The sequence below is a fragment of the Lepidochelys kempii genome, chromosome 8 (genome assembly GCF_965140285.1).
Source record: "Lepidochelys kempii isolate rLepKem1 chromosome 8, rLepKem1.hap1, whole genome shotgun sequence".
Lineage (NCBI taxonomy): Eukaryota > Metazoa > Chordata > Testudines > Cheloniidae > Lepidochelys > Lepidochelys kempii.
The window spans coordinates 91,502,009-91,517,269 of record NC_136387.1 but is presented as its reverse complement, the minus strand read 5'-3'; the positions used below and the strand labels follow the sequence as shown (position 1 = coordinate 91,517,269).

The 15,261-nt window shown below is 39.9% G+C and overlaps 2 protein-coding genes across 7 annotated transcripts in view; one reads left to right on the top strand and one right to left on the bottom strand.

Moving 5' to 3' along the window:
- Positions 1-13,115, bottom strand: part of TM2D1 (TM2 domain containing 1) — a 36,102-nt gene extending 22,987 nt beyond the window's left edge. For 3 of the 6 annotated variants that reach the window (XR_012160463.2, XR_012160464.2, XM_073357511.2), the window contains exons 1-4: positions 12,836-13,112; positions 11,438-11,511; positions 8,336-8,444; positions 3,969-4,060 (exon numbers count right to left, since the gene is read on the bottom strand). Coding sequence is in view for 2 of the 6 variants with exons in the window: in XM_073357511.2 (XP_073213612.1) it covers positions 3,969-4,060; positions 8,336-8,444; positions 11,438-11,511; positions 12,836-12,999 (439 nt within the window). In the remaining 4 variants the exon portion in view is untranslated. Of the gene's footprint in view, positions 1-3,968; positions 4,061-8,335; positions 8,445-11,437; positions 11,512-12,835 lie in introns of all 6 variants that reach the window. The other 3 variants (XR_012160461.2, XR_012160462.2, XM_073357512.2) reach the window with 2 other exon arrangements.
- Positions 13,116-13,360: 245 nt separating this feature from the next.
- Positions 13,361-15,261, top strand: part of PATJ (PATJ crumbs cell polarity complex component) — a 219,600-nt gene continuing 217,699 nt past the window's right edge. Inside the window, exon 1 of the mRNA XM_073357497.1 lies at positions 13,361-13,425. The gene's annotated coding sequence lies outside the window, so the exon portion shown is untranslated. The remainder of the gene's footprint in view (positions 13,426-15,261) is intronic.

Below are 15,261 nucleotides of genomic sequence, written 5' to 3'. Positions count from 1 at the left end.
AACTCAGAAGAAAGGTGCATCAACAGAGCTGCATGGGGAAGCTTTCACAATGCCCGGCTAAAGCTAATGCTTTCTTTCTCCATATCTTCATGAGAAATAAATTCACTCAATTAAAGAGGAAATACCTTAGAGTGAAAGCCTTTGCCATACTATTTATCTAACAACAGGAGACTATTATTTTGTGACATCCTATTCTGACAGTTCCTTGAAGCAAGAAAATCTGGTTTATAGTCCGCCTTTGTATTGTCAGGATTTATACCATCTTGTTAAAAAATGGTATCTCTTGTATGTAGAAAGGTCAGTGAGGAAAATCGATGTGTGCTCTAGCTTTAAAAGTATCATACAGAGCAAAATGTGTGTATCTTGTCTTTAAAGGCAATGTGCCACATAAACACATTTACAAAGTAGTAAGCACTACACAGCTTCACATAAGAATAGTCTATGAATGACAGTTTTCAAAATATGAATTCAACAACAATATATATGGTGGTAAAAGTAGAAAAACAACAACTAATTTTTAAGGTAATCTGCTGCTTTGCAAGTCAGCTCCTAAACGTAATTTGTAGGAATTCAGATCATTTAATATTTAAGAGGTACCTTGTTTGACAAAGCACAAGAATTCTCTATAAGAAGTTGTGTGATTAGTTACCAGTATTCTTTTTGCTTCACTCCTCTCTATCCTTTCACAGGGGAACAGCTTCCAAGCTTTATAAGAGCTTAACTTGCAAATCTTTTAATTGTGGCTAATATCTGTGAATTATATTTCAGGTCCAATTGGTAATTTAAGTGTAATACATATAAGAATTCAAAGCAAAGTTTTCAGACATCTGCACTAAAAGTAATGCACATCCTTATTCTAAGTCCAACTGATAAAATAAGAAAATATTTGAATTTTGGAACATTGGTTTTACAGAAAATGGGCATCTAGAGTTATCCAATTGCCTCTAAAAAAGGGATCTTAGAAGATCTAATCTTTTTATGTAAATATAAATGTGCAAAATAAAAATGTGCAAATTATTACATGTCAGGAAAAAAGGCCACACGGGTTAACACAGAATTACCCATAAGAACAGGGAGAAGGCAGAAACTCAAAGCTCCCACTTGAAGCAGTACTAGTGTATTTAGCTGCACCAGTCCATTACATCATGCAATCTAGAGTTATACAAAAAAGGCAACTGTTTGTAACATACTGAGAAACTAATGAAGCTTAAACAGAGAGTTTCTTAACATATAGTGAAGGTAATTCTAGCAGAATAGGATTTATGTGTACCTTAAAAAGCCATCATCATTTTCTTCATCCTGTGGATAAATCTGACAAACACTATCTGAGGTAATTTTTATCACTATGGGAAGTCCTATTAAAGCCAATAGCTTCAAACAGAATTAACAATAGTAAGCACTATCCTGAGTGGTAAGTGTTTGCTGGATCAGATCCCATGTTCTGTTCATGTTTACTTGTTTTGTACATGTAAGATTAGGATCTGGTCATGCAGATTTAGATATGACACACTTATCTATACGTGTTTAGATACATGTCCAGAAATCTATAGGTTGTTTCTAGTACTTCATTTTCAAAACCAGTGGAAAGCAATCTATAAACACCTTGAATATCTTCAAAAAAGTTAGAAACAAGTAATTTAAAAATAATTTGAAATGACTGCAAGAGTGAAACTCTTAAAACAGATTTTCTAAAATCAGTCTCTTAACTAATTTCATCTAAAGGTGGCAACATTTTGGTTAGGAATTTAAATATCTTAGTAGAAAGCACAAAAATCAAATAGACATTTTCATAGAAATAAAGAGAATTATTACAATGTATTTTGAAATAGAAAATATTACCTGAAAATGAAGATCACTACAGTTATTAATTTAAAAAGTTACATATCCAGAACTGTTAATACAACATACGCAATAAGATTTAAGGAAACGATCTGCTAAGACGTTGTAGAAATTCACACATTCTCTTAAATGTAGACATGGGAAAATTCACACCAGATATTCCATCTTAACTTTGACCCTCAAGACATAGCTTATATAGCATTATATTGTGCAAGTCATTTAGCTCATTTCAGCACACACATCGCTAATGTATAGCAATTGACTTGCATTGAACTACAAAGAATATATATCAAGTTCTATTACACACACATTCTAATTGCAGAACATTAATTATATTATTCAGACACTCAGCACAGTTTTGAATTTAAAATGGGTATTTAGATAAAACATTATTATCGTTACAGGGCTAGCAGCACTTTTGCCTTTCCTGGTCCCTGAGTGCACTCCTACAGGTAACAGGTCCCATGCCTATATGTCTCCCAGGGTGGAGTTCTGTAGTTCTTGTGCTCTTAGGGTGCTGCAGCCCAAGGCCCAAACTGTGTATCAACCATGCTTTCCCAGTAGGTCCAACTGGGTTTGGCACCTGTGGTTCTTCCCTTCAGGACTCTGTGGCCAGTGGTATTCAGTGAACAAAAAAGCTTATGCTCAAATAAATCGGTTAGTCTCTAAGGTGCCACAAGTACTCCTTTTCTTTTTGCGAATACAGACTAACACGGCTGCTACTCTGAAACCAGTGAACAAAAAGCCTTCTTAAAATTAAAATATTTGTTTATTTTAACAGTAGGAACAAAGCATTTTAAAATAGCCTACAAACACATCTACCTTACCCAAAGGCTTAATATCCCCTGATGGCCTAAATTCTTCCAACTCCTCAGCAGGTCCTCTGTGTCAGTCTGTTCTCCCCAATGGCTCCCCAATAGCTACTGCCCTCTTTGTGGAAGTCTTCCTTTTAAACCCTGTCTTTTGATCTTCTGGTTCCCAGGCCTTTTCCTATGCAGCACTGTCTCTTAACAGCCCTTGAGAGTTGAGGGAAAGTGGTTTATCTTGAACAATTCTTTTATTTTCTGCTGGTTTTCCATCGAGCTCCCAACTGAACTCAACCAATATATTCACACAGAAAACATCCCAACAACCAGGTCAGCATAAACAATATTTATAAATTACAGAGCAGCTCCATTTCTGTTACACACATCTTCCTACAGTATATCTTCTACTATATAAAGTATGTAATACTTAGAATACCAGTAACTGATTCATAGCCTTTATATAACTGATTTCCTACAGCGTGCTATAAGTTGTATAAATTGTTGACCTGTACTATGTGAAAGTAAATAAGGCATCAGTTAAGATTGTTATTGGAATGTTTACTGCGACTTTTCAGACCTACTTTTTTTAAGTGACTGCATAGAATTGAAGAACATTTATTATTATAACTGATATTTCTTGGGTTTTGACAGCTAAATTTTCTCAGTATACATTTTTGTAATGAGACTATTACTTACTGAAACAACTTAAAATCATTACACTACCCTGATCACCTTTTTAGTCACAGGCACTTGGACTGTTACCCAGGGATCCCCATCATGAAGGACAAAAGAGCAGAGGCCACATTGCTTCTCTCAACAGCATTGTCCAAAGTCAGTCCTGGGGTAAGCAAGCTCAATTCCCATAATTAATGTTTAACCATAACATACATTTTCTCATCAACAGATGTCAAACAATTCCACAACAGAGGGAGTGCGGCTCAGAAAGGTTAAGTAATTAGCGCAAATTCATACAATAGAAGGGCAGTAAAGCTGAGAATAGAACATAGGCTTGCTGACTCTCAATCACATGCCCTATCCCCTGAACTACAGCACCTCCCCTTTGTCACTACTAAGTTCAAGAGGAGTTATGTCCACTTAAATCACGGCGGGATTTGGCCACAGAGCCATTCTAAACAGTAAAAACATGGACATAGTTCATTGCAAAGGCTTTGCTTTCAAAGTGAAATAAGTACACTAGTTAGTAAATTTGAAAACAGTGAGAATCAGAGGTCAGTAGTTAAGACATAAGTATGCGTGTAAACTGCAATCATATAGAATTAATGTTTTATTATTTAAAATCAAAACAAGAAAAAAAAAACTCACCTAAGGCAGGATACCCAAGATAAAATCTATCTGCTCCCAACCATCCAAGAAACAAAGACAGAGCCACTGCCACTTTGTATGAGTAACCATTTCTGCCAAAAGACATAAGTAAAGATGACTGTGGTTGAAACAAGATATTAAGTTGCGTATATTCTGAATAATTCAATTAAAAATGACAGTCAAATGACATACCTATTAAGTCTCCCTTTATGAAAGAGAAGACTTGTGTTGTTTAGCTTACACAATTTTAGCACAGTCTTCAATAATTCAACATTAAAAAAATTAGTATAATACTATTATCTGTGTAGACATCCACTGTAACTTGGACCTCAGGAGTGTACTTGGGCTCCAGCAGAACTTCCATCCTTTTTCTTAAGGTGGATTATTATTCTCGTTCAAACAAGATATGAGCCAGCTGTTGACACAATCCTAGCTTTCTAGAGTATTTCCTATCCACTTGTGTATTCTGGGGCACAATTTATTGAAAAGCCCCAGAATTGCACCAAATTTGCTTGGCAGGGTCAGTTCCAGGGCCAAGCAGTGAAACAGGAAGTGTCCTGGGCTAGATGAGGTGTCACCTAAGGTAGGCATTCATGGATGAGATTTGGGGAAGAAGTCAGCACTGGCCCATTAGTGAAAGTTGTGAGAGCAGCCTCGGATGAGGAAAGGGTCAGATAAGAAAGGACAAGTATTTAAGATAAGGATACATTTATTTTTAGATTCATCACAAATGAACAAAGAAGTTGGCCACATAAAAATGTACTGACGGCAGAAGATGTCAAAATGATAGCTCTAAAGATGGAGGAAGTCCTTTAGTTATTCACACAGATATGGAACAAGCAGAAGTGAAAGGCTCCCTGGACTCTCTTCTGAGATTGCCAAAAAGAGTGCTACCTAGTATTAACTCTTGTAGTGATGTGGACATGCCCACTGCTAACTTTCAGTCACTTTTGAAGTGAGCTTAGTGCTAATCACTGAACCTAGAGATGCTATTCCTATTAACACTCCCAGAGCCATCCATTGCCACATTAGGGAAGAACCAGCCTTGGAAAGGCGCAACAGAACCAAGTGTCATTAGAACCTTAAAATATGCAATAATTCACTATTCTGACACTTGCATGGCCAAGTGTCAGCAATTAGTGAAAGTGGCCAAAATAAAGTCTTAGATAAATACATGAATAAAATATTCATTTTCACAAAGGCAGTGGCCAAGAAGGGGTGCAAACACCTTTAATAAATATTTACATTTTTGCTTATTATCTGGCTTTACTAGCCCCACTACTGAGATCTTTACTCCTTCCACATCCACATTCCCCTCCTATTTCACATTCAAAAAACTGTTATCCTCTTCCGTTCATAATGAGCAAGTGCTGTTCTTAAAGATCACACCATTTGGTTTGAACTTCTAGTGCCTTTTATCAGTTCTCCAAAGAGTTATGCCTATGTTTCCCATTTCCCAAGTAATCCTACTGACTCTAACAGAACTCACAGTGCCTAAAGTTAAGCATGTGCAGGGCCTACGTACATTATCCAGAGAAGAACATGCTATGCCAGTTTAGAGCGCTCCTGGATTTGGAAACAACCATTTTATGTGGGAGCAAACAAGGAAAGACTCCCAACCTTTCCTGATGGAACACTCTAATGCAGAATTCACAGGCTTTTCTTTGAGATACTGTGGAAGTCACTTGTTCAAAATATGCCTGTTTACATATACACACGAAGCAGCTGTATCCACTTTATTCAACAGCAACACAGAGAGACAGCTTTATCTAGTGAACTGACATACTTGTTGAGACTCTAGCTCTGAGTTCTAATAATTGATCTGCTACTTAGGGTTTGTCTACAGGGTGCTTTAGTCCGTACCAGAGGGGAGTAAAATTTTAGCCCACTAGCATATCATGCACTAAACTGGCCTGTGTGGACTCTGCTGGCATGCACTAAAAATTCCCTAGTGCACATTCATGTAGATTAATAGACACTACTGAACTTTTAGTGCATGCTACCAAGGTCACATGGGCCAGTTAGTGGACAGCATGCTAGTGTGGATTAAATTTACACCCATCTTGTGCAGACTAAAACACCATGTAGACAAGTCCTAAATTGTGGCCTTGAGCAAGGCACAGCCTCTGATTCTTCACCATCCCATATTTAAGGTATAACAATACTTAACTGCTTCAGAGAACTCACTGGTGTTTGCACACTTTGAAAGTGACAAATGTTATATAAATATCAATGTGAAAATTCCATCACTTTAAAAAGTTATTTATGAATAAAATTTTCTTGTTTTAAATTCTGTTCACTTCTTTCTAGTAGAGGACAGTCAAGTTATCCAACAAAACTCAAATGAGGCATTGGAAAAGCTCAGAAAAGCACCTGGAGTGATGGGTAGGTTTACTGTTGTAGTATCAAATATGAGGATACCTGTGCAGAATAATGTTACCATGACTTAAGGGATAAAAATGGCCTTATAAAAGGCTGGTAATGGTTTTAACTATGCAGATATTCTTTATAACTACCTGTATATAGACTTGACAACTTGTTACACCTATGAAAGTTGGGAATATTAAGGAATTTACCCTTCCTAGAAATGACAGCACACTACATGGCTTTGTGACATTTTTCAAGAGTGAATGCAAAACTCTGCCTGTAGCCATAGCTGAAATTTACAAGAGTTTTAAATAACTCAGCTAAAAGCTGCTTTTCCTGTATAAACAGTCATGGAAATGGTGAAGCCAGGGAAATTCTTTTAAGTAATCATGGGAAGAATATTGCTTTTAGTGCCTAATCGAGAGGTAGCACAGGAGGACTGTTCCAATTTCATTTCTTGAATTTTTAGTTCCCAGTTGTGAACCCAATAAAAATTTAACAAGCACAATACTGGGAATAATATTAATTTAGAAAAATCTAACAAGGTGAAAGCAACCCTAGGAATTGCTTTATATTCCAGTTAGGGAGGAGGGGAGCAAATTCTACTGCATTAGGCTAGATTTCATCTTGTTCTCTGGCTTCCATCACAGATATGGCAGAGAGCAATAATTCTGATAGAAACTGGTGGTCACAATTTACTATGCAAGCAGTTTACTGTGGCTTGCTAAAATAGTATGTTGGCCTTCAGTGTGTTGAGTTTAGACTGTCCAGCAAAATAAGTATAGAGAAATTAGCGGTGGAACCGGACTGAGCTACACTACACTAACATTTTGCAAGAAGGTGGCTGAGATAAGCAAACTGATGAATAATAAGAATATCAAATTAGAGGGAACTGGCTTTCTCACTAGTGATGTAGGCAAAATTCAGCTAGGATTGCTGGAACTACAATTTCCTAAGATTCTACAGCTGGACAACAAAAAAGACCAACTTTATAAAGAAAAGTCCTCCAGGATTCCAGTAAAGAGGAGAAACAAAGAACATTGATAAGTGTACTGTCATATTAGTGTTCAATACTGAAGAGTAAAAATAATAATTGCAGTGCTTAGAAAGAATACAGACAACACTCTGCACTGTTCAAAATCTGTGTGTAGAACGAAGTCAGTTGAGTCATCTTCACAGATCTGACTATCAGGCCCTTTGGAATGAAAAAATGTGTGTTTGTAGACATCAAGTCACTCAAGAGAAGACGTGAGAATTGGTTCCTGTAAAATGGATATTTAGGACTGCTGGAACAAGATTTCAGTCCTCCTAAAGTTCACATTTTCCATGACAAGAAGCATTTCTGTTTCAGGACAATTGTTCAGCACAGTAGCTATTAATAGAACCAAAGGCTTAGGCTATGTCTACACCACAATCAAAGGTGTGATTTGCATCACAGGTAGGCATGCCTGTACTAGCTTTAATCTATTTGGGATGCTAAAAATAGCAGTAAAGACACAGTCGCATGTACCTTAGAGTGGGCTGTACAAGCCGGCTTGGTACCCTTGGGTATGTACTTACATTACTAGATTGTGCTGAAGCCCATGCTACTGCATCTTCACTGCTATTTACAGTGTGTTAGATAAATTAAATCTAGCATGGGTATGCCTACCAGATCTGCAAATCACACCTTCGACTGCAGTGTAGATATACCCTCAGAAGCAATATCAAAGAAAAAAAATCTAGCACAGAGGTAGATTTGCTTACATAATTATATATTTTGCCTTTAAGCAATTTAACAGCTTTGTTAGAACATCTCTCAAGTTCCATGCTAGTTAACTTAACATTTGTGAAACAATGTTTCTAATAACTAATTCTTCTCACCTAATACACTGAAACGAAGTAGATTCATCTATCTTTCCCTTTTCCCTCCTCCCTGTTGCCAACGCATGCTACACCATTTAAAATTAGTAACATAAAAACTGAGGCAAACATATTACAAAGCACAATAATTCACTTACACATTACGACATGCAATAGGTTTGTAAAATCCAACTTCCTTTCCAGTAAAGTTGTTTTCATTGCCACTGTGATCCTTACAAGTAATATTTGGTGCTGGATGACATGGAACTGAGGACACAATATAGATTATTTAAATTGAGCTATAACAGGCCATGCACCATGGTGCACATTGAGATTCCAAAAATGCAAAGTGAAAGAAATAAGTTCAACCTGTGCACTGAAGTGCACATAGGCACCGACTCCACGGGTTCTCTGGGGCTGGACCACCGATGGGGAAAAAATGGTGGCAGCCCCCCTACCAGAACCTCCCCCTCCCCCCAGCGCCTCCTGCCCATCAGTGGGCCCTGCAGATCAGCACCTCCCTCTTCCTCCCAGCGCCTATTGCCTGCCTCGGATCAGCTGTTTCTCAGCGTCAGAGGCACTGGGGGGGGAGGGAGCAAGGGTGCAGCATGCTTGGGGAAGGGGGTGGAACTGGGTGGGGAAGGGGTGGAGCGGGGGTGGGAAGAAGCAGGGTGGGGCCTTGGGAGAAGGGGTGGAGTGGGGTGGATCACCCCCCCGGCAGATTACAAACTCGGCACCTATGGAAGTGCAGATTCCCACTGATGACTGGGTCTTTCAAAGAGATACTATAACCTGTCTTGCATTAATTCCCCCCCCCCCAGGATAAATGTTAAGCAAACACACAAATCAGATGACTCACCTAAATGTTACAATTTTTAGATCCTTAAAGTTTTCCTTTTACCGTGGGAATAGCAGAAACCAGCACAGCCAACTTAAGTATTATTTCTCTCTATGGTAAAGCATTCTAATTGCTTAAGTGCATTTTATTTGGCCAGTTTCTCTTCATCAAACTAGAGAGAAATACTGTTTCTCTTATTTTAAGTAATAACTGCTAAGGTTAAGAATTAGAAAAGTGATGTTTCCTAAAGTTTGCAGAACCCCACCTGAGTTCACAACTTGCCACTTTCTAATGCTGAAATCAGGCGTTAAGCAGGTCAACATTTCATGTCTTTTTCCTTTATTTTAATTCTGACTTTCAGTACTTGTAACTTATGTCAGCCTGACAAACAATAGCCCCCAGGGGCAAGAAGATAGTGTAGTCTTTTTTCTGAGATTGCCACTAGAAATTGGACTGGGACTAAAAACTAAGTTATTAGGCAAGTCTGGTAGGTGGAATCTGAGGCAAAGGTGGACTTTTGAATGCTATGTTATACCCGTTCTGGTTCTGCATGAATGTGTAATGGGCATCACTCTGTGGGAAACTCAGGTTCTATTCCTACTCTGCCACAAATATCCTGTGGCCAAGTCACTTACGTCTCTCAATGCCTCAGTTTCTTATCTGTAAAATGGAGACAACAGTACTACTCTATCTCACATGGGTGTTATGAAGATAAATACATTAAAGATTGGGAGGCACTCAGATACTATCATGATGGGGGCCATATAAGTACCATAGGTAGGTAGGTAGATAGATAGATACAAAGTTGTATTTTTGTTTAAGAAACAAAGAGGTTGAAGGTGGTTTTCTGATCTACTTAAAGAACAGGGCAGTAATTTATTCAAATGGTAAAAGCCCCAGATTATCATCCAAAATGTTGACATCACTAAGGCTCCAATCCTGCAGCTCAGTGGGATTACTCAAAAACTTGAAGTTAAACATCTGTGTTCACAGGATTGGTGGGGCCTAAAATGGTATTTCAGAATAGGGTCTGGAGCTTCTGGCAACCCCAATGTAATTAGATTATATGGCCACATATGGATTTAACTTTTTATTGAGATGCTACTCTGGAGGAAGAGATAACAGATGTTGCAGGGTCCATTTAGAAGAAAAAGGGAGCACATAAATAGTCTGGGATTTTCTTAGAGCTGAGCAAATAATTCATAAAGAACAATTTACTTGATGAATTAATTTAGCCTCTTTCTGTTAACCAAATGTCTGAGCTTACAACAACTTCCTGGAGTTTCTCTGTTGTTCAAATTTACTCTGAATTAGCTGTAAATTATTCAATAGCTTGTTAGTTGTGACTGGTCTCAAGCCATATAGTATTGTTTCTGTTCACTCTTATAATCAGGAGCAGGGCTTGAAGGAGCACATGGAGCATGGAAGCTTTCAGAGCAGAGAAGATAATCAGGTTTGCAGAATTTTGTATTGCCAGTTTGTTTCCTGTATGCCAGGGCGCTGATCAAGAATTGTCCCTCTGCTGTAAAGAGAAATCCCCCTCCCTCCCAATATTTAATACTATATCTGTGAATGCTCCACAGTGTAAGCTTGAAATTAGCTTTCTGTGGCCATCTGAGATAGTAAAATTATCACTCAAATATTTGTGGAAAGTGAATGCCAGAGGGGTACAAACACAGACAAGGTGTATTCAGTTTTAAATTTGAGTGCTCCCAGAACATTTTTTGCATTATTTGCCCAGGTCTGTAACTGTCAGAGTCCACTGTGTCACTCAGTCTGAGAACATCTGACAAGATGAACACTATTCTAAGTGAAAAGAGTGATTAATTTAAATATTTTTACCGGTGATACTTAGGTGAGTACCAGGTAATTTAACTCCAATACACACAGATATGTCACCTCCAGAAAAAGATAGCTTAATAACATCAAAAGTCTCCTGTAGTCAAGTGCTCCCTTAAGGAGTCATAACTGAAGAACATGAAGGTCTTCAACGTGCTTCTATTTTGAAGTTTGTTCTTTTAGTAAATATATACTAGATCTAAGGGGAGGGGTCATTTGTTTTAATTTTTATGAAAGGTAGGAACCTAGAGAATATACATCCCAAGTCAAAGAGATCTACAGAAACCAACCAACTTCCACACCCCAAAAAAACAAACCAACCCAAACACTAAACAAACTACTGGACTTGGCTCTGCTGATTTCTGCCAGTGTTTTAAGCATTTTATTTAACACTACTTAAAACAAAATAAACCCATACAGGTTCTCTATACTTTCAATGGAACTGCATACAAAATGAATTCAATAACAGTATTGTATTACATTTCAAAATAACCAAGTTGCAGGTCTACAAGGGCACTAGTTGAAGATGTTCCTTGATAAATTCCTTTGATCAGAATGTATATTAGACTTCTGAAAGCCTTACCGTATGCTGTGTGATTTGTACAATTCAGTGGTTCTTGTGTGATATTGTCTATTCTGGGATCTTCACAAATATATGTTCAAATAATTAAGGAAAACCATTTTTTGTACCAAACTCTAACTGTTCTGTAACTCAATGTACTACACCCTCTTCACTCACCTAAGATTTGAGAGCTCTCAGTTCAGTCAGTTTTCCTTCCCCTAGTCTCATACAGCTCTGAAAATAAACAAACAATCTTAACTATAGCAGAGCTGTTGCTTTGCTATAATACAGAAACACAGGGCCCTAGGCTGCACAATTGAGTGCTGTTACCAATAACACCTGAGGGAAATATAAGTTGTTAACTCTTATAAGAGGAATAAAATAAACCTTCTCTATTAAAAAAGGGAAGCACCTCAAAACCAGCTTTTATTTCCTTATTTTTTAGGATGAGTGTCAATGCACACCAGTAGTCTACCAACTCATGACTGATTTGCTGTCAAGTATTTGGTTAAAAACAGGTTCCATCTACCAACACCACCCAACAGAATGTAAAGTGATCGTTTGAAAAACATAAACTGTTACACATCTACATCAGACTAATCCTGAACAGGAACTGAATTGTAAAACTTCCTACTTATGTTACCAAAGACTGAACTCCAAGGGCCAAATAAAGCAGGATAGCAAGTCAACTTTTCCTCGCTTACCTTCCACTTTTGATCTTCATTAATGTCAGCTATTGTCAAAAACTATCAACAATTACCTTACTAGAGGGAGAGGGTGGGAGCTAGATGTGACCCCCCCCCTTTAAACAGTCAATAGCTTCCCAACAGGAATATGTCACCCCCATATTTCTACCGACTGCAGCCTGCAGATTCAAAACTACAGGCTGATCCCTTTCCTCCCAGATTTTGGAAATGAATTATGTCCTGCAAAACCATCACCCCGGGTGATTTTAACACTAACAAAACAGAAGGGAGACCCCCCCCAAAAAAAGCCCCCAAAACCCCAGGAAAGAATCCCTCCCTTCCCCATTAACCAGCTCAGTCACTCTCCTGAGCTACTGTCACCATCGAGAGCCTCTGAAATTTCCCTACTAATGGGGGCGGGGAGAAGAGACACGCAAACCATCCCAAGCAAAGATCTTGCACCCTTTGCTCTGTCCCCACACCCAGTATGGGGGCTGATCTCAGCTGCGGTTGCCGCAGAGTGGCCTGAAGAGCCGGGGGGGGGGCATCCCATGGGATGGGGGCGACTAACAAGCCTCGTCACACTCCCTTTGACGGAGCACCAGGGGGTGGCCCTGGGACACAGGCTGGGGGCAGCCACAGAGAGAGAGAGAGAGACACACACACACACACACACCAGGCGTCACCATGGTAACCGAGCCCCCCACCGCACCCCCAGCCAGACTCAGGATATTGCCCCAGCCTCAGCTCGTCGCACTTGAGCGGAGGCTCCCCGCCGGCAACGCCCTCCGCGGCGACACACGCCAGCCACAGGATGCCCAGCAACCGGGCTGCCGCTGCTGCTTGACGCCTCCTCAACAGCAGGAGCCGTCGCCTCGGCCGGGCGGCCACCATCATGGAAACCAAGCCCGGCCGCCGCGTCCTCAGCCCTAGGCTGTCTCGCTGGGGAAGGACGGCTCAGTGGGCAGCGGAGTACTTTGCCCACATCAAAGATGGCTGCCGTAGAGTGTCAATGGCGCTGAAGGCAAGCGGTGCCCGTTGCCGAGCCGCCTCTGTTTCCTCTACCGGTGGAAGTCAGGCTGCCCCTAGTCAAGATGGCCACCGCGTTCCCATTGTATTTAAAGCATAGGAAGCTCGGGAGCCCTCACTCAGGGCGTCCCCTCCTCTCTATGGTTAGGAAGCTCGGCTGCCGTTCCCCCAAGCGCCTTGCATTGTGGGAACATGGAGGGATGGGCAGGCGGGGGAGCAGAAGCGCTTAGAAGGCTGGAGGAAGAATAACAAGGGAGAGGAGAGGCTGGAGAGGGAGAAAGGGCTGGGGACAAGGTAGGGAGAATGAGAAGGAAGGGGGCTGGGGACAGGAGGGAGATTAACTCCATCCTCCTTCCCCCAGGGATGAGCTCTCAGGCTGGCCAAGGAGGCAAGGTGCTGTGTTCTAGATGCAGTCTCCCTGGAGGTGGGTTTGAATCCCCTGCTGACCACAGGCCAGGGACTAGCAGAGATAAAATGAAGTTCCCCTCAATTACAAACAGAGAGTTTTTCTCTCCGTCCTTTTAATGGGCATTTCAGACACAAATATGTGGGTGGGGGAAAATCACATACATAGGGAAGAAGAAAAGGTGTACTAGTGGGACCTTAGAGACTAACAAATTTATTTGAGCATAAGCTTTTGTGAGCTACAGCTCACTTCATCGGATGCATTCAGGGAAGAGGCAGCCAGTCCCTGAAAGTTAAGAAAACCAACCAACCAGAGGGCAGGCCAAAAAATAAAAAACACCCCCCACCACCACCACCACCAATGTGATTTGTTATTGTTTTAGAGGTTTGTTTTTTAGAATGTCATTTTTTAAAGAAGTCTCTAATTTTTGGCAGGATTGTGGATGGAGAGGAGCAAAAAGAGTATCTGCCTCATATTTTCCTCCAACCCAAACATTGGTCATTGGTGGGAGAGAGGTTTCTGGACACTGGGGGTTAATTTTAAGCAAAATCTCCAAGACTATAACAGGGTTCAAAAAAGAACTAAATAAATTTATGGAGGATAGGTCCATCAATGGCTATTAGCCAGGATGGGCAGGGATGGTGTCCCTAGCCTCTTTTTGCCGGAAGCTGGGAATGGGTGACCGTGGATGGATCACTTGATGATTACCTGTTCTGTTCATTCCCTGGCATTGGCCACTGTCAGAAGACAGGATACTGAGTTAGGTGGACCTTTAGTTTGACCCAGTATAGCCGTTCTTCTTTTAGCCAAAGAAATAAAATGCAGCTAGACATTTTAGTGCTATGACAGGTCAGGCAGGTTATAATTGGTTCTAGCTGACCCCCACAAGGTACATTCTTTTCCTGCAGCTAAGTATTATACAAAAAGGTACAAAATTGTGTTCTACTTTTCAGAATGTTAAAGAAAAAACTAATGCTTCCTATTGATCACTATAAATGACAAACACATTAACATCAGTAAATACCTAGGCCCTGTCTAGACTAGTTTTCCCACCATACAATTTTTTTCAAAATAATTTAAAATCAACATCCGGAAATACAGATTAAGCAAATGACCCAGATTACAAAATGTGGTTTACAGTGCAGTTATGTCCAATCCACAATGGCCAAAATGACATGTGCTTAACCAAACTCATTTAAACCTGTGTTTAAAAGGGTTTCTTAACATTAGAATAACTGTAGTGTAGACATGACATCAGGCTCCCCGAAACCACAAATTCCAAATCCCAACAGGGTCATCTCTAGCCATCATTTTTCTATTCAAGGATCACAGAGTACTTCACAAATTTTAATAAATACAGAACTTATCTACACACTGGGGATTCTTGTACCAATGTACCTGCACCTGTCCAAATCCCTAGGGTCGATATACTGCACTACCATAAAAGAATCTTGCTGTTTCAAACTATGTCATATTGGGTGCGGCATCAGTTTTCAGCTGCTGAATTGGATAAAGGTGCTATAGAAATGCAAAGAATTATTTCAAAGTACTTGTTCAAATACAAACATCATATTACCTACCTTGTCCTCTTTTTTAGTTTATTTCACATACATCTAGAGTTTATCTCTTGTAGTGTTGAAGAAAACAAGTCAAGCCTTCAATTATCAGTCAGCACCTCTGAAAATAGTTTGGTTTTATAATAGTGGGTCACATTTTTACCCTTC